The 19,168-nt window shown below is 35.3% G+C and overlaps 1 protein-coding gene across 2 annotated transcripts in view; it reads left to right on the top strand.

Annotated features, from left to right (window-relative positions):
- Window positions 1–563: 563 nt before the first annotated feature.
- Window positions 564–19,168, top strand: part of LOC120628249 (dynein intermediate chain CFAP94, axonemal-like) — a 37,673-nt gene continuing 19,068 nt past the window's right edge. Inside the window, exons 1-15 of one of the 2 annotated variants that reach the window (XM_039896530.1) lie at window positions 564–590; window positions 1,367–1,492; window positions 2,927–2,970; window positions 4,281–4,350; window positions 4,612–4,712; window positions 5,859–5,950; window positions 8,769–8,902; window positions 9,203–9,255; window positions 10,030–10,167; window positions 11,663–11,737; window positions 14,798–14,997; window positions 15,988–16,154; window positions 18,115–18,250; window positions 18,353–18,453; window positions 18,981–19,056. In XM_039896530.1, coding sequence (XP_039752464.1) covers window positions 5,877–5,950; window positions 8,769–8,902; window positions 9,203–9,255; window positions 10,030–10,167; window positions 11,663–11,737; window positions 14,798–14,997; window positions 15,988–16,154; window positions 18,115–18,250; window positions 18,353–18,453; window positions 18,981–19,056 — 1,154 coding nt within the window. In that variant the 5' untranslated portion in view covers window positions 564–590; window positions 1,367–1,492; window positions 2,927–2,970; ... (1 more) ...; window positions 4,612–4,712; window positions 5,859–5,876. Of the gene's footprint in view, window positions 591–1,366; window positions 1,493–2,926; window positions 2,971–4,280; window positions 4,351–4,611; window positions 4,713–5,858; window positions 5,951–8,768; window positions 8,903–9,202; window positions 9,256–10,029; window positions 10,168–11,662; window positions 11,738–14,797; window positions 14,998–15,987; window positions 16,155–18,114; window positions 18,251–18,352; window positions 18,454–18,980; window positions 19,057–19,168 lie in introns of those variants that run through there. The other variant, XM_039896529.1, reaches the window with a different exon arrangement.

Raw genomic sequence — 19,168 nt, 5'->3', positions numbered from 1 at the left:
TAAATAAATGAATGTAGTCTGTGTAAACGTTGTTCAGGGAATTTACTTTAAGTTGTTACAGAGCATTTTTTGGCAGAACTAGCGCGATGCGTATATCTGCCGCCAAGCACCATTATTGTGTTACGTTTTAGAGGTGCGTGCCTGGAATAGAACTCTTGCCCTCTGAAAGGCAGGCCGAAGCCTTAACCACTAGGCTATCAACGCTTTTGATAAATCATCGTCATCATCATCACATAAACCCATTATCGTCCCACTATAGAGCACGGGCACGGGTCTCCTCCCACAATGAAAAGGGGTTAAGGCCGTAGCCCACCACTCTGGCCAAGTGCGGATTGGTGGACTCCACGCACCTTTGAGAACATTATGTAGAACTCTCGGGCGTGCAGGTTTCTTCACGATGTTTTCCATCACCGTTGAAACAAGTGATATTTTAATTACTTAAAACACACATAACTTGGAAAAGTTAGAGTTGTGTGCTGGGATTCGAACTGAGGCCCCTAGGGAAGTCGAGCTCCTGCCCAATGCGCTATTAAGACATCAGATATAAGGAAATCCATTTTATTTACAGGAAAAGAAAGAAGAGCCGCCCGGTATGTCTTCATGTTCAATAATCTATTTATTAATGATACTACCTGATGCCTGCGACTTCGTCAGCGATTTTAAAGATAAATTATGAACTTCAGTACTGTACTAATGACAATCATTTCTTTTTTTTTGTAAAAAAATATTCGTTTTTTTTTAAATTATTCTATGTTACTTCTATACCTCCAAGAATATGTGTACAAAGTTTTATGACAATCGGTTGAGTAGTTTTCGCGTGAAATATCCCTACATTCCCATTTATAATATTACTAGCTGTTGCCCGCGACTTCGTCTGCGTTTGATTTTTTGATGTGGCATTCAGTTTAGTTGTAGTTCTAGTCGCTGTTGTCCGCTGAGGAGTTCTGTCCTCTATCTCCAACCGTATTCAGATCCGCACAAAGTTTGGGCAAAATTAAACACATTATATAACTCTATAGTACAAATATAATTATTTAAATTTTGTATATAGGCCATACCCTCAACAGGTTAGCCCGATACCATCTTAGATTGCATCACCAATAGCCAGTTGGTGATATTGCTAAAGCTAACTTGGAAAAAAAAGTATAAATAAAAAAATAAAAAACAAAAATGTTTTATTCATGTCGACCTTATCATAGGAACTTATGAAGCGTTCAAACATTAAAATGTTACCGATAATGTTGGGTGATAGTGATAACTGCATTCGTTAACTTAAAACTAAAGCTAGGACGGTTTTAAACGAGCCCTGGTATAAAAAGAGCCCACAACAAACTGAGCCAGGTTTTTTTTGTTATCACATATCCAGATGCGGTATTACAAGACGAGGAGCTGCTTGCGACCACCAATCTGGAACCCGAGCCAGAAGAAGTTCAATACACTGACACTTCGTATACTAGCGCCTCTTTCGAATCTCTACCACAGGTTATTGAAGGTAAGCTATACATTTTCAGTAGTCGTAGAGCTCGTCCCGGGCAGCACTACCACCATGCTTATTTCTGCTGCTAAGCAGCATTGTTCCAATGTTGTTGTGTATGAAGGGCGTGGTTGCCCTTGTAATTACAGGCAAATGAGCCCTAGCCTAGCTAGCGCAGGTTGATGAACTAAGCAAATCGCGTTAGTCCACCAATCCGCACTGGGCCAGCGTGGTGGACTACGACCTTAACCCCTTCTTATTGTGGGAGGAGATCTGTGCCTTGTAGTGGGTTGATATGATGATGATGATGATGATGATGAAATAAACGCGGACGAAGTCGCGGGCAACAGCTAGTTTAATATATTTTTATCCCTACCATCTTAGACCACTAGGTGAGATTGCAAACAAGGTTGCATTAACTTATAGAGAAATATAAAAAAAAAAATTAGATATAATATAATAGATATGATAGATATAGACGTCAAACCCAAAACGGTCTTTTCAATTTTGGAGTAACTTGTTTTATCTGATCTATGGGCAGATAAAACTAGGTTATAGGAAAGGTCGTTTGCCGACAGCCGAATAAAAAATAAATAAATAAATATACTACGACAATACACACATCGCCATCTATTCTCATAGTAAGCGTAGCTTGTGTTATGGGTTCTAAGATAACTGATGAATATTTTAATGAATAATATACATATAAACACCGAGACACTTAAAAACATTCATGTTCATCACACAAACATTTTCCAGTAGTGTCAATAAAAAAAAAGAAAGTTAAGGGCAACATATTAATAGACCTTATTATGTTGTATAAGCGGTTATTTGGGCAGAAATAAGCATGGCGATAAGACTTCTCCCGACGTGCTCTGTCCCTAAACACTCCACTTATAGTTGTATCAATATCCTCATAATCACCATAGAAACCTGTTCAATACATCCACTGTTATTTTTCGGGGTAGTAAAAACACATAACTGCACAATAACTTATACTTTTTATCATACTCGCCAGGTAAGGTATCTGTTTTACATATTTCTGTAATACTTATTATAATTTGTGTGTATTACATTCTAATGTTAACTAACTTGAAATAAAAACTGTTTTGTTTATAGCTTTTTATGTAGCTTTATAGGGTTTTATTTTAATTTTAATTGCAATAGATTCGTAGTCAAATCAATCAAAGAATTATTGTGACATGATATTATTACATAGATAGGCACTCCTTTCAGATTGAATTCAGTAGTGTTCGGAGGCGTTCATAAAATACGTGAGATATTTAATGGGGGAAGGGGGAATATTATGCACCCGCGTTGCGTCCATGCATGCAAAATGTTATGCATGACAGTCAAGTGCATATAAAGTGCAATTTATTTCAGTAATAAACCATATAAAACTTTTGATAATGGTTCTTGTTTATTTTATTTAAATGAATTTTCGTGTTTCAGAACCGAAATCGAAAAAGAAAAAGGGGAAAAAGAAAGCTGAAGAAGTAAGTTAAATACTTACTTAGTACTACATAAGTAAGTACATAAGTACAAGGTGTAATACAATGTTAAGCCATCCGTCTGTTTGAAAGCACTAACCTCAAGAATCAAGCTAAAATTTCTTTATACGAATACACAGTTTTATATTGGTATAAAGAAATTTTCACTTCTTTGAAGGTTCTTTTCCTAACTCACAGAAAATATTCCATCAGTATAGGTTCAGTGTTTCTTGCGGTTAAAAGCAGCCTACATTATTTCTTGTAATTTTTGTTAAAGTCCTCCACGTATTGAAGACCTCTCTGTGATTGGTTGTCCGGATGAACCCGGGCAAGAGCAATTTGAGAATTTATACTATATGAATTTGCTCTAGTCTGGTGGGACTTTTGGGCCACCCTTCAGAAAAAGGGTTCAGTGAATTGCCGTCAAGCGATACAGCGTCCTGGTAAAATTTCGAAACCAATTTTGGGAATCGGTTTAATATAACTGTCATACCCTATGTGCCGTCTATCTCGCTACCATCTTGGACTGCATCATAATAACTTACCATCAGATGTTATTGCAGTCAAGGACAAAGTTGTTATGGTAAAAAGTAAACCGTTATCTGTCTGAAATTAATACACATGTCATTGAATTAGCTCTTAGACTTCACCTTGGTGTAGATATAGCCAATATGCAGTGGCGTGCATAGAAGGTATGCACAGGGTATGCAGATGACATAATATGAAGAAAATCTCCAGTACGAGTTATAAATACTTAAGGATAGGCTTTTTATAACTCGTTCTGGAGATTTTCTTCATTTTATATCATCTGCATAACCTGTGCATACTCTCTATGCTGTGCACGCCACTGACAATATGAGACAGTGTCATGATAATAACAAATTAATATACAACAACAATACACTTGCACTTGCAGCAATAAGGCCGCCTTTGCATGTCTACATTGTGTACTGTTTACTCCTGTTTCTTTTCCTGCATGTTATACGTGCAATAAAGTGTTTCTTCTTCTTCTTCTTCTTCTACACACATCGCCAAAGTAAGCGTAGCTTGTGTTATGGGCACTAAGATAGCTGATGAATATTTTAATGAATATAATACACTTAAATACTCACAATATACTCATAATATACACATAAACAACCAGACACTTAATACATTACGTTTATCACACAAACATGATGATGGTAATCCAGTTGCGGGAATCGAATAAGGGTATCCGCTCACTGCGCTAATCGGCTGTCACCAATTATAGGCTAAGGTATGAGGACAAGGTTGACATTTTAATATTTAACTATGATATTGCTCACAATTTGCAGGCCGAAGAAACGGTTGTAAGAAAAACAAGCAGTGAACTATTTCAATGGTCTGAAGAATCTCTACCGCAAGGTTGGTGTAACCAACGTCAGGCATGAAATGATAACAATTCTTGACGGCCAACATATATACGTAACTAAAAACCTGATCTAGCTGATAAAACTAGTAACAAGGGAAGTTTAAAAAAATAAGTGCACCACTTGTAACTAAGTACTTTATATCGGTATCTAAGTGAACCGTAGGCCATTTCAAAACCGCAAACAAATCAGTGCACTGAATTGACCTAGAATCAAACAGACACACAGAATAACTCCCCTCTATTTAAATTATTAGCAGAGGAAGAAAAGAAAGTTGAAGAGGAACAAGTTATAGTGAAGAAGAAGAAAGGAAAGAAAAAAAAGGAGGAGAAAGAAGATATACCAGACTTTGAAAAGGTCAGTAATTTTGAACTAACGATTACAAGCGGTTTTGGCCGCGTACAAATTTTAAAATTGCAAAAAAAAACTCTCAGTAAAATGCAATTCTCTGAACAGATCCAAAGCGCAATTCTGCTATTAAATCACCTAGGTTTTGATAACACTTGTCTTAAACTAGTTTGTAAGATCATGGAACAATACACTGGATATTATCTATCCCGAATATTCCTTTAACTTTTAAAAGCCTGGAAGCTGCAAGCGCTCCTCGTTGCACCCCCGCGCCATATCGCAACTCCATTAATTCAGTATAAGCCCTAAGTTATTAAGTTGGCGTTGTTCATCCCCGTACCTTGGAGAGCTAGTTGATTTATTGATTCCAGTTCTTATAATCATCATTAAAACCCATCAACTAGTGCGGCGTGTTGGGCTTATACTCTAAAATCCTGTGTCTCATAGAAGAACGCCTGTGCCTTGCAGTGGGATATAAGTGAACTGTGGATGATGACAGTAACACAATAAATTTGAAAGACATGGACATATTTGAAACAAAATTTTGGGACTTATTCTAATTTTCCGGCAACCCTGCTGGCTGGTTACCCTAGTCCTCACACACAACTACACCAAACGTGCATGTCTTGTCAAAATAATGTGGAAAAGATTTAAGTTATACTCGTAAAATGGAAGAGGGAAATTCCTGCAGCTATAACTTTTGAATCAATATTTTTTTCATATGTATAAACCACAGTTGTGATTCGGCAACCGTGAAAATAGGGTGAACTAAGTGTTTCTGATAATTCTACTTTTTTAACTAAACAAAGATAAACATTCTCAGTTTTTAAGTGCTGTTCCTTGCAATCTCTGTCATATTTAAACTAAATATAATAACAAATTTACAATATTAACATAACGGCACGTCCTTCAAATTTTAATAAACTTTAGCAACTAAATTAAATCAATATTTATTAACTAAGCGATCTTTTACGGTCTAAAAGCCTTTCATAATCTTGGTTTCTTTAAAGGTTATTATAATAATTACCCCCATTTTTTTGAAAATCTATATTTTGGTGACTGCTTTTTCTTGGAATAAAGTAGCTTCGTCTTCAATAAAATCCAGACTAATTTTTGTAACCAAGAATCTTTATAAATACCAAAATTAAACCACAGCCAAATAATTGGAAAAAGATGAATAAGAAAGAGAGAGAAGCTTGGCAGTTGGAGCGGTTAGAAGAATGGCGTGCTGAGATGGAAGCTGAGAAGTTAGTCTTTAAATATCATTATCATCTCACGGTATATCATGAATATCAACATTTAACCTTAAGTCGATTCGAAGAGACTCTACCATAATACGACTACGCTGCCGTCTATAGGACGGCACTTTCGAATAACTGAATTTCGAATTTTCTATAGTAAATATAAGTTAAAGCAGGAGATTTTCGGCTTTTTGTCTAGGATTTTTTCTGATAACGGCTTATATGTACATAACTTAAATATAGTTGAGTTACCCTTTTAGACGGTTTTGGCTTGGATTGCGTTTTATTATTTTAGTTTTTTGCGAAACATTAAAAATATTTTAAAAATCTAAACTAAAATCTAAAGACTTAAAGAACAGTAAAGGTTGGGTTATGATCCTCAAAATTATGAATAACATTACACTTTAATGCGGCTTTTGTCATTTAAACACATTGAAGTCTAGAAAAATAGCGCTGATTTGTTTACAGTAGTGTTTTTTGGGGAGTATTGCTAAACTAAAATGTGGCTTATTGCAGACGATCATCGTACCAACGTTTTAGTTTAGCAATTGATTATATACATTTGAGGGATTCCAATAAAAGTGACGGTAACTACAACAATTGAAGTAAAAATTACAGTCCGAACTCGACTTTTTAAACTGTAATTTTTATATCAAATCTAAATATACCGACTTACTATCTATAACAAAACAGTTGAATGTATTAATCTTTAATAGAACAGAACAGAACAGAACGGATGTTCTATTGAAGATTGCCTATAAAACTGATTATACGAAGTACACTAAAAGGCTCCAATTACAAATAATTTTAAATGCATGTTTCGCACTCTTATAAACATAAATTGCTATTTGCTTTCTTGGATATTCTGTCCGCCATCGTGACGAAAAAAACACTGAACCCGTGCGCCATGTCTGCTCCGAAATCTCGGCTCGCAGTCGCACTACATTATTGTTTTAACTAGTCAGAACCTCGCAAGATGCTAAAATAGTTAGGAGCATTTAAGTTAAGTATTGCGGGATACAGTCATTTCAGTTTAGGAAACAATATTTTTTTGCAAAATATTACTAAAATGTGTCATTGAAGACATTTTATTCTATTATTTTCGTTAAAAGATATTTTAGTTATGGATTAGTGCAACATAACTTTGGAGAAAAACTAAAATTAAACATGAACAAAGTTACTTTAAACATATTAAAGTTAAGTAAAATCCACAAACGACATTATAGTTAAGGAATTGAAGAAAAAACCCTATAGCAATAAAAATTAACGCGGCTCTGAGGCATTTTAGACTGGCAATGTTAGTTAAATACGTTTAAGTATTGTTCATCATATAAATCTATAAATATATAAAAAAGAAAATGTGTGGGTATGTTCCGTATAGGCTCCGAAACAGCTGGGCCGATTTCAATGAAACTTTCAGGGTATCTCCGGATTGACCTGGCGAGTAATCCTGCAAAGTTTGGTGACGATCGGAGCACTCCTATTGTTGAACTGTCAAACTGTCAAATATATCTTTTATTTACTATGATGATATTTTATTGTTGGGTGTACATGGGTGTAGATAATGATCTTCACCCGAAAAGAGAATAGAAGAGAATGAATACGGAGAGAAATAAATGATTTAATATATTATGAGACTTAAATTTAAAATTTAATGATGTAAGTTTATTGTTTAAATAAAATAAAGCAAAATCTAGCCCGGCGAAGCGGGCTGGGTACGCTAGTAGGTATATAAATAGGTAATTATGTAAAGACGTTCTTCATATTGCTATATCAAAAACTACAGTAAATAGGTAAACACTTGTTGATTGATCGATAGAAAAAAAAATCAATGTACGATATCATTAAAAAATCAGATTTGGCCAAATGTTGGTTAACTACGTTATACCTTAAGGATTGCAGTATGGTAAAAGAAGTAGAGCTTTTTGTGACAGAGCTCGTCCGGGGTACTACTGCCATGCTTATTTCTCTCACCAAGCAGCATTGCATAGCATTGTTATGTTCCGATCTGAAAGGCGTGGTTGCCGATGTAACAGGCACGTGAGATTTAGCACCTACCCCTCAGATTGATGGACACGGACGGGTCTTTGTAGTTTATGCCATCTTGTTACTTGCGTGACCTGCGAGGTGTTTAGAGTTGATGACAATGACAAGGTAGATTGGAAGCAGACAGCCTCGCTCTCATCTCCCGCTAGATAGAAAAATGATTGTAAATGTTGATGTTGGAAAAGAGCAACTACTGAGTTTCTTGCCGGCTCTTTTCGGTAGAATCTGCTTTCCAAACCGGTGGTAGAGTCACTACCATCGAGTTGGCCATCTTCCTAGTCCATAGTCCATCCATTTGACGGCCGGTTGGCGCAGTTTGCAGCGACCCTGCTTTCTGACTACAAGGTCGTGGGTTCGATTCCCACTACCGGAAAATGTTTGTCTGATGAGCATGAATGTTTGTCTGATGAGCAGTGTCTGGGTGTATGTATATTATAAGTATTTCTGCATAATACGTTCCTTAAATTTGTTCTATAAATATAACCTAAAATAAACTATGTAAAACTAAATAAAATGAATATATTTTTGTATATTATTCATAAAAATATTCATCAGTCATCTTAGTACCCATAACACAAGCTACGCTAACTTTGGGGCTAGATGGCGATGTGTGTGTTGTCGTAGTATATTTATTTATTTATTTTATTTATCCATGCATGTAGCTTAAATCTGCATTACAATCCCAAAGAAGATCAATCTTCATTTATTTTAAACCGTGTAACTAGTTGAGTTGTTTTATGAGAAGGAGCTAACATCTTACTGATATCTCGTTCTATAGACAAGCGAAATTAGCGGGAGCGAAAGAGAAAAGATTAGCCCTGGCGCGCGAAAGAGCTGAACTGATGGCGAAGGATAATGCTGAGCAGGAGATAAGAAGAGACATTCTTGCCAAAACTTGTAATTTGTTTCATAGTGAGTCTCAAATTCCTATTCTTACCAAAGTGCGCCTCCGATATCAAACGTATTATCGGAGATAGAAGTCATTGTATGTAATAAAAATCTGTAAAATATACATTTTAATGTAGTGGTGCAAGATCAAAAGTGTTAACTTAATATATTCGTTATTTCAAGAAGGGGCCTTACAGGATTTTTTGAAAAGTTATGGCAGTTTGTCAGTTTTGCAGATAAATTAAGTTTTACTTTGAATTTTTACAATTACGAAACATTGCTAGAAAATTACTCATATCTTCTATCTATTTTTTTTTATTTTAGAATTTGAGAAGAAAAAGTTCGAGTTCGGGAGGAATAAGCAGCTTCAAGCAGAAGTAAGCAACTATTTTACAATTTAACCGAGTTGAAAAAAATAGAGGAGTCTTGAGTCTCTGAATTTTTATCTATTCTTAAATTCCCACCTTGACCACAACTCAAGAAGTCATACTTAAATATTTTCATCATCATCAACTCATTACTAGGCTATTACAATGTACGGGTATACTCTTAGAATGACAAGGGTTAGTGCCATAGTTCACCACGATCGACAAGTGCTTAGTGCTGCCATTGGTAGTCTTCACACGCCTCTGAGAACATCATGTAAAATTTTTAGGCGTGCAGGTTTCCTGACTATTTTTTCAACGTCATATACAACGTGTAAATGAAAACCTAAATAATACTTCACAGGCTTGAGAGAAACATTATGTACTTCCTCTGTCACGTAGCGTAGGTACTTAGCGTGTCGGTTTTTTATCTTCAATAGGGTTGACATAAGTAAACACTCGAAGTTTGTACGGAAAAAATAAAAATGCTTCTTTTGATTTAATATTATTATAGAGTGATTCCTTATGAAATATAGTTATGTATCCTTCAAAATTATTTAGTAATTCAGTTACACGTTGTATATTACAAGCAAGCAACTTTTATTTTATTGCTGAAAACTGCAAAAGTCAGCACGTACCGTGCTGCGGATCGAGCGAGGCCGAAGTCCCAATCGCTAGGCTATCGCCGCTTCGTTTTTAGACTAGTATGTAATGGGTGGCAAAGTGTCTGCAAAATCTTTTATAGTGTTTGTATCCTCATTGGTGTCCCAAGAAATGTTTTTATAGTGGCAACAATATCTACGCTGTGACGGCCTTCCGGATCCTCGCGTTGTGACTCAGATGAACACATACATTCACGTTTGGCAGGAGAGTGGGGTGTGCGATGATGACGAGCTGGATAGAAGATTTTTGGAGACCTTACCTGTGAGCATGTCACACTTTTATAATAAAATCACACAATTATCTGCAATTCAAAACGTCACACTATAAAGAGATCTAATTGGATGTCCAGCAAAAGGCCGTCTCTATATTTTTTGGGTTCCGTAGAGTCTTCGTAGTTTCGTTATCCATCGGTCTCACTTATTCAATGGTGAATTTATATATAGGTAGATAGGAAAGATGGGTCGCCTTTAGGCACAGTCATATTATGATTTAAAATTGTATTTATTTATTCTTTTTATTTGCGCACCATTACAAGTTAAGGTAATAAACGAAAAATAGGGACACCAAAACAGAAGCTGAATTCAAAAGGTGGCCTTATCGCTAAGTAACGATCTCTGCCAGAAAACCTTAGGATTCATCATCCTCCCATTATGGCCCACTACAGGGCACGGGTCTCTTACTCAGAATGAAAAGGGTTTAGGCCGTGGTCCAGCACGATGGCCAAATGCGGATTGATAGACTTCACACGCCCTCTTGAAAATAATGAGGAACTTTCAGGCGTGCAGGTTTGTTGCACGATGTTTTCCTCCACTGTTAAAGAAAGTTTTTTTTAATAGTTATAATTGACCAAGACCAAGATGGCCCACCTGATGGAGAGTAGAAAATATAACGCCTATAAACCGAGCAACACTTCACAGGGTATGCAAGGAGCACGTCCTGCAACATGCCGCCCTGTGGCCATCAATTTGAGGCGTAGGTGTCAAGCATAATGAACCTGTAATTACGCCGGCAACCAAGCCCTTCAGACCGGAACAAAGGACAACAATGCAACAATGCTGCCTAGCGGCAGAAATAAGCATGGCGATAGTACTTCCCCGGACCAGCTCTGTCACCACTACTACTAAAATAGATATATTTGCTTAAATTAAGAATGCACATAACGCAGCTTTACCCACTTGGCTATCACCGTTATCTACATTAGGATTATAAAACACAATTTTTATTGGACAGTCTGGTTAGGATTCATTTGTTTTCCTGTCATTAGCACATTTTCATATTGGGGATAGTCTGATGACAAAAATTGGTTGTCTGTAAAGTCGGCTTACTGACGATAGTTGAATGTGACAACGTCGTAAGAAAAAACTGATGAAATGGATGCATTTTTCAAAAGAAAATTTTAATTTTATTTGTTTGATAGATATTATCGTTGCTATAAACAATTGACACCACATTCACTTTTCACTGCACTTCATCCTTGCCGAAAACATGTAAATGTATTATTTTGTATAGAAGCTGTCCACGCGGACGCATCGCTCACTCAAGTAGTAGAGAGACAGATGTCGAACGCGGAGGCCGACTGTGCCTCTTTGTCGCTCGTTCCGCGCTCTCGCTTGCACTTCAAGCCTTGGATGGAACGCCTCAGAGCGAGGTAACGCCGCATACGTCATGTTTTTCGTGCGTGCAGCCGGCTCCATCGAATTATAAGACGTTGTCACGTCAAAAACAGTCTCCATACAGTTACCAAAATTTGTTTCAGATGCTGGAAATGCTGGAAGAGTTCGTCGCCAATTCCAGACAATACACAGCTCTTCAGGCTCAAAGCTATAATGAGGTAATATACTGATTTTCTTTGGATCAGCAAGCTAAGCTTTAGATTTCTTAAATATAGTTCAACGGGTACATACCACGATAATACGTTATACATAAACGATGTACCCGTTGTACTGTATTGAAGAAATATTCATTAACCACAAAAATCTTAGTTTAAAATCTAAGCTTTAGAGTTCACTACATAAGCAACGTTGACTCAAGTCAGTAAATGGGATTTACTCCAAATTTGGTCTTGACTATTCCTCTGTTAATCTGGGTCAGTATCGATAATAACTTCTTGGAGCAAAAATTACTTTCCAACCCCTGTTAAAGGCCCAATAAAATAAAACCAGGTCGATTTTATTTGCAAATAGCTGCGACCCGAGCTTTTAGAACACAAAAACTGATATTGCGACTTAACTTAATATCAAATATATCAGTTAGATATATTCCGTCGCGAACTTTTTTGTAGGTAATAATGAGTTCTTTAATAATTTATTACAAAAATTTTATGTCTCATCATTAGATTTCTCAGCGTATGCTAAGTAATAAATTTTATAGGAAAAAATTTGCTACTTTGGGTTACATTATTGCAATTTTCTTAAGGATCTCAAATATAATTTAATCTTATGTTACTTGATAGTTTAGTTATGGCTTAAATTGGTCCAGTAGGGGAGGCCGGGGCTGAAAGTTCCGATTTTCAAATAACATGTAATTTTATGATAAAAAAATAAGATTTCAATTTTTAATATTTGATTTTATTAAAAAGTCTTAATCGGTCTCTGTAATAGTGAAGTCATTTCTGCTAGTTTCTCAATATATTTTTTTGTACAGGCATATTTTTGCATAATTTTGGAAAGGAACATTTAACCCCACTTTGGGGCGAGTTGTTCCATATGTGGGGCAAATTGTTCCAGTTGGATAATTTAAATAAAGTAAAAGGATAATATAAGGTTTCTTTGAAATAAAACAATAATTTCTATAGTTACGTTTATTACGTTGTTATGAAATGGTATGAACTTTAAAAAAACAACAAAAAAAAATTACTAGCTACATCTAGATTAACATTTCGAAATGGTCATTGACACTTCCATAACTGAACTTAAAAAAAGATAACAGAATATAACTGGCAATCTTCAGATAAATATTTCTTTTAATTCAACTATAATAGAGATTCATTAAGTTAAAAACATTACAAACATAACTGCACTTATTTTAACTACATAACAAAATAGGTAACATTCTTGCAAACGCAATTCAATAATAAATTTAATGGAAAGTGAAATCAAAACTTACAATTATAATGACTAAACAAATAACGTCAAATTATTTATCACCTTGAGGTTATCAAATTATTTTTATTAAGTGAAATAAAATTACAATGAAGACAAGTCATCAGTCTTGTTTTAATCAGTCGTAATCAACTTTGGTAACTTTTATTCTTATTCATCGTTAAAACCTTCATCTGACTCACAGTTGGGACACACATAAGTAATGTTCATTTATACATTTAACATGTGCCCAATTTTTACACAAGCTACATTCTATCCACTTTTCTCTTGGTAGTGAATTTGAATATGAATCACAACAAATTATGCAGTACCATTCCAGAACCTCATCATCACTATCACTCTGGCTTTCTTGTAACACTCTTCGTTTAGCTTTTTTTTGAGCTTTTCCCTTGCCTTTACCTTTTTCTTTATTATTGTTGTTTTCTTTCCCCTTGTTTCTAATTGCTTCGTCTTTCCTTGATTTCTTCTTTACCTGTTCTTCAGCTAATGCATTTTTTTCTGGCGTGTCGGTCAAAACAGCTGTCTTTCTAATACGGCGTTTTGTAGCCATCTGCAATCTTGGGGATGCCTTTGGTAAAGGCTTTACAATTTCAGGATTAAACACAGCTGAAGCATTCATCTTTACTGGTGTAAATTGAAGTTCTTGGGCACTATTAATGTTCACAGAGGCAGCCTGAGATACATCACCCTGATCTGTTTCAGATTGTGGGTAACTTGTTCCGGGGAACAACCAGCCCCTTTGGGAGGGAACTTGAAGCCCCAAATTATATTTTTGGATAAAAACTGTCATGCTAGCAAATTAACAAATTCAATTTAAAAAACATTCAAGCTATAAAATACCTAACAAATGCCACTCTAAAATTGGAAAGATGCACATAAATCGGTCAATAATAAAGAAAAATAGACCAAAAAGTTTAATTACGAAAAAATTTACTCACGTGGTGTTCTAATAGCACAGTGCACACTGCCACTCTTTCGCCGCCGTCGAAGCAACTAAGATGGCCGCCAAAGTGGCGCGCCGTCTGATGCTTCAACGACGCACTTCACGTGTATTGCTATCTCTTTTCTTTGCAAAGTTATTACTGTCGGAACAACGTGCCCCGGGAACTTCCAGCCCCGGCCTCCCTACTTCCGGAGCCTGTTGCATAGAAACAAAAAAATCTTTCCTCTTTATTTATTAGTTTAGAATTGTTTTGCATAAGCTTGCACTCTGGATACAGAGATACATTCTAAACCGGGAAAATAAACCACGTGATTAAAAGAAATTTAAATATAACACTGTCGTGGGCAGTTTATCCATACTAATATAGTAAATCCATATGTGTTTTTGTTTATTTATTTGTTTGTTTGTTGATCATCGCCTTATTGGGATCATCATTGCATCAATCTTCGCTTATATAATATCCACTTCACGACGTAGATATGCCTGCGATAGTGGAATTTTGTTACAATGGTACTATACAACCCTCATATTTAAAAAAATTACGGATTGCTGCGCTGCCTTATAGGATTATTTTGGCCTATTTAATTAAGTTTTTTTTTTTTGCTAAGCACTCTCTGACTTGCAATGTTAGCAAACCTCTTATCATGTAATAGCCTTAAAAGTTTAATGTAAGTGAATATTTTTCCTATGAAAACAATACATTTCTCAAACCACAATCTTGATAAAATTTGGCATATATAATGTAGCGTGTATTCAATAGATAGACATAGGATGTAAAAAAAAAAAAAGAATAAAATAAGTGTGAAGTTTAACGGCCAGTATATAAAGGATTTTGAATTTGTATTAGGTACGTCTAGCCCTGCGGGAACAACTCTCTCTCGCTATACAATGCGCATCGTTCACGATTCTGCGAGACTTGGAACACCGTCTGACATGGAGCTCCATCAAATTGGCCACATACCACAGGGAGTTCAAGGGGCTGAAGCTGAACATCTGGGTCGCTGTGCCACTGCCGACAAAGAAACCTAAGCCAGTAGAATCCGAACCGTAAAAATGTTTTTTTTTTATTTTCTTGATCGCAAACTTCCCGGCGTAGATGAAGGTGGCGTAGAACGCTCTATGTTTTTAAACGAATTTATATATTCCGGATTCAGTTTGGGAGGCTTTTGCCGTGGCTAGTTGACACCCTACCGTCAAAGTTATTTAGCCTTCCAGTACGTTGCGTAAAAATAGATTAAGGGGTATTATATAACTGCCTTACCCCTAAGAGTCCCCTACCATCTCAGACTCAATTTTAAATTCATAATTTCTTTATCAATATCTTTCCTATCACAGGCACTAATGAAGCGTTAATACATATATGTTCTTTCGCAAACTTAAACCTAAAGCTACGAGGGTTCCAAACGCGCCCTGGTCTAAGAATAACCCACAACAAAATTAGCCGGGTATTTTTTTTTGTTATCACCATCTCACAGTAATTTAATATTAAGCTATGAAATTAGAGCAATTCACACCCTAACTTTCTTATCGTTTAAGTAATCCTTAACATTATAAAAGGATTTTTTCTGTAAGCTTACGTTTTATATAAACTTTGAACTTATTGAGTGTATACAACAAAAAGTTTACAACTTGTTGCAAAACCTAACTTCTTTATTTATTGATTTATTAGTTATGTAGTATGTATGTATATAACTACTAAAAATATACCATATTTATAAATAATAACAAGATTCTACATACCAATATCTTTATATTATATACAAAATACATAATAATAAAAAAATTACACATATATATATCTTTAATAAGTAAGTAGTGAAAATTATACTTTGACAAAGACAAATAGTGCTCTTTCACTCTGTGCCTAAATGAGTTCACTGATTGGTAACCTTGTTAGAGGTATGGCGATTATCGATTACCCCCTATCGATTTCTACGCGATTGGGGGTTATCGGATTGGGGTACGTGTCAGGGGTCCTAGCGGCACATCTTGATCGCTGCTAACGTTGATGATGCTCCTAGTGTTTATTTCTTACAGTGAACCCGTAGAGCTATCTTTCCCGTCAATGTCTGTCGCTGTTAAACTACCAAAGATTATTGACGGATCTTGCGTGTGTGTGCGTGCCGCTCGCTCGTCCATTGATCTGCTCAGCGAGAATTCTAGAAGTTACCACTTGCTCAATGAAATCCCGAATAGATATGAAGGTAAGGAACACTTGCACTTTTATTAGCTACTTTTATGTAAGACAAAAAAATCCTGTGCAATTTATTCACACACGGCGGAAGTGTAACTTCTGAAAAGTAGCTACGAGAGATTGAGGTGGATGTAGAGTATCAGAACTATTAGGATAAATGTAAGGTTTATTTTTTAGTTTCCATCGTAACTAGAATAGGTAAAAAAAATTATGTTTTCAATCTCACTCTGTCCTATACATTTATGTGTTTGTTTCTTTATCTAGATATTATTCGGTTTCCTTGATAACTTAAATAGGAAAAAAACAGATAAAATAGTATGTATATTTCTGTCTCATTATTTGCCGGCTTCATCCTGACTACAACTATTCTAAAGAAGTTTCATTTCAAAAAAAGCAACCTTTGTTACTTTCCGTCCCTGCCAAAAATCTTGTCGATTGGTTGCATGGTTAGGGCGTTAAGTAAGGACAAACATACAAAGACACTTTCACATTTATAATAATAGTAAGGATAATGTTAGCAATGACTTACTCCGGCCCGCGTTTATTACGGTTTTTCACAAATACCGTGGGAGCCGTTAGTTTTCCCGGACCAAAAGTAGCATATGTTACTCTCCGTCCTATTAACTAACTCTATGCCAAAAATATGTTGATTTGTTAGTTATTTTATTTAGGGCCTAATAATATTAATTTTTCATGATCTAAATAAACACTGCAACCAAATAACATGCTGCAAAGAGCAAAATTGTTTCTAGGAAATAAACTGTATTTTTTGTAAGGATTAATGTTCTATGCCTGAATGACGATAAAAAATAATTTCATTGGCAAAAAACTTCTTTAATCTCTTCTTAAATATTGTTTTAGTACATAGTATATTAACGTATCATTTAGTTAGCGCACAAGTATAAAACAACAATTTAGCGAGTTTTCCCAGTTTTGGCTTACGAAAACTATTTTTCTAATAATATTAATTTTTCATGATCTAAATAAACACTGCAACCAAATAACATGCTGCAAAGAGCAAAATTGTTTCTAGGAAATAAACTGTATTTTTTGTAAGGATTAATGTTCTATGCCTGAATGACGATAAAAAATAATTTCATTGGCAAAAAACTTCTTTAATCTCTTCTTAAATATTGTTTTAGTACATAGTATATTAACGTATCATTTAGTTAGCGCACAAGTATAAAACAACAATTTAGCGAGTTTTCCCAGTTTTGGCTTACGAAAACTATTTTTCCAGACTGAAATCTTATTATTACTGTACCTACTGAAATATAGCACTTGTTAGATTTGAGCTTATGATGACAGAATTATCAAAATAGGCAATGTTTACGTGAGTTGAAGTTTTTTAAAAAGTGTAAGATTAAAGCTCTAGAAGCAAAGTCAAATGTTTCTAACACTATTTACGTTAGGTATCTCACTTATTGAGTAATGTCGTAGACTATGTAGCATTACTACTTATGTAGCGTTCTGTAGTTTGCGTGGGCGAAGCCGCAAGGCACAGCTAGTATATAATATAAAATAGATAAAACTCACTTCAACAACCTGGCTGGCAAAATAACTGTACGTTACATACATATAAATGTTTACTGCATAATTAAAAATAATGCTCATTTATTAAACTTTCATAAATAATGATTTAAATTTGAAGCGGTGATAGCCTACTGGATTGGATTTCCACTTTACTCTCGGGGTTCCGAGTTCGAATCCCAGCGTGCACTTCTAGCTTTTCTAAGTAATGTACGTTTTAAGATCAAATATCACTTGTTTCAACGGTGAAGGAAAACATCGTAAGGAAACCTGCACGCTTGAGAGTTCTACATAATGCTTTCAAAGGCGTGTTGAGTCCACCAATCCGCACTGGGCCAGCGTGGTGGACCTTTACCCCTTCTCATTGTGGGAGGAGTCCCGTGCCCTGTAGTGTGAAAAAGGCCGATATGATGATGATGACGATGATGATTACATTTTAGATCTCTTCATATTCAACGTAAAAGAGCACATAGAGACATACAAAATTAAAAAGGAACAAGATGAGATTAGAAACAAATTCTACAAAGAGATAAGGGAAAAGATCAAAGAAGTGGAAAATTTCTTGAAGGCAAACCCGTGAGTTAAAAACCTATTGCATCTTGCTAATACCGGAAATTAATAAATGTTAACAGATCAACGAGTAGATTTTGCAACATTAATTTCGTATTATTTTTAAAGCTATACTAAAAATGAAAAAGAAAAGGACGAGCTGGACAATCTCAACCTGGCCGAACCGCCGTTTTTACCGGACCCCAGAACGTCTATTAGCGAACGAAATGGTAATATAAGTTTTATACCTATTAATACTAAAAATCTTCATTATAACATTATTTTTAAAAAAATCTTCAAGTAATGAATAATCCTCCTCAAAAACAACTTATAATGAATTAAAGGATAGGCATTGCATTTGTGTAAGTATGAATTGCACGCCACTGATACCAGGTGGGCCATTTGCTTGGTCCTTCAATGATCAGTATTAAAAAAATTAAATCACCGATTGATTTGAAATTTGGCATATGCCTCGGTGTCATAATAGCAACATGGATCTAGTCGTTTTATATGAAAAATGGGTCTAAGAGTTTGGTCTCAAATTCGAAACCCACTGAAGTCACATAAAGGTCCTAGGCCAATTTTCCATATAAAATGCACTTTAAACCGTAAGCATACTTGTCTAAAACTCTTAAAATTACTATTTTACAAAACATACCTTTACGCTCCCTAAATTATGTTACCAGTGTTTATAATAGGAGCCAGCATTGTTTGTTTTTAACTCTTACTAAAATAATTTTTTGTTATAATATTCCAGCGCTGGATTTCACAAAATATCTGAAGTCATGCATGACGCGTACAAGAACTGGAGAAATTAATTTACGAAAATATAGGTAAAATCTTTGATTACGTTACGATTTACGTATTATAAGTTTTATTTTATTTTAAGTCACTTCACTACACTTTTGAAAAAATTGACTTTAAAAGGTGACGGTGACACCAATG

This window comes from Pararge aegeria, chromosome 12 (genome assembly GCF_905163445.1).
Source record: "Pararge aegeria chromosome 12, ilParAegt1.1, whole genome shotgun sequence".
NCBI classification, from domain to species: domain Eukaryota; kingdom Metazoa; phylum Arthropoda; class Insecta; order Lepidoptera; family Nymphalidae; genus Pararge; species Pararge aegeria.
The sequence above is the reverse complement of the archived record's forward strand: the minus strand, read 5'-3'. Positions and strand labels throughout refer to the sequence as shown.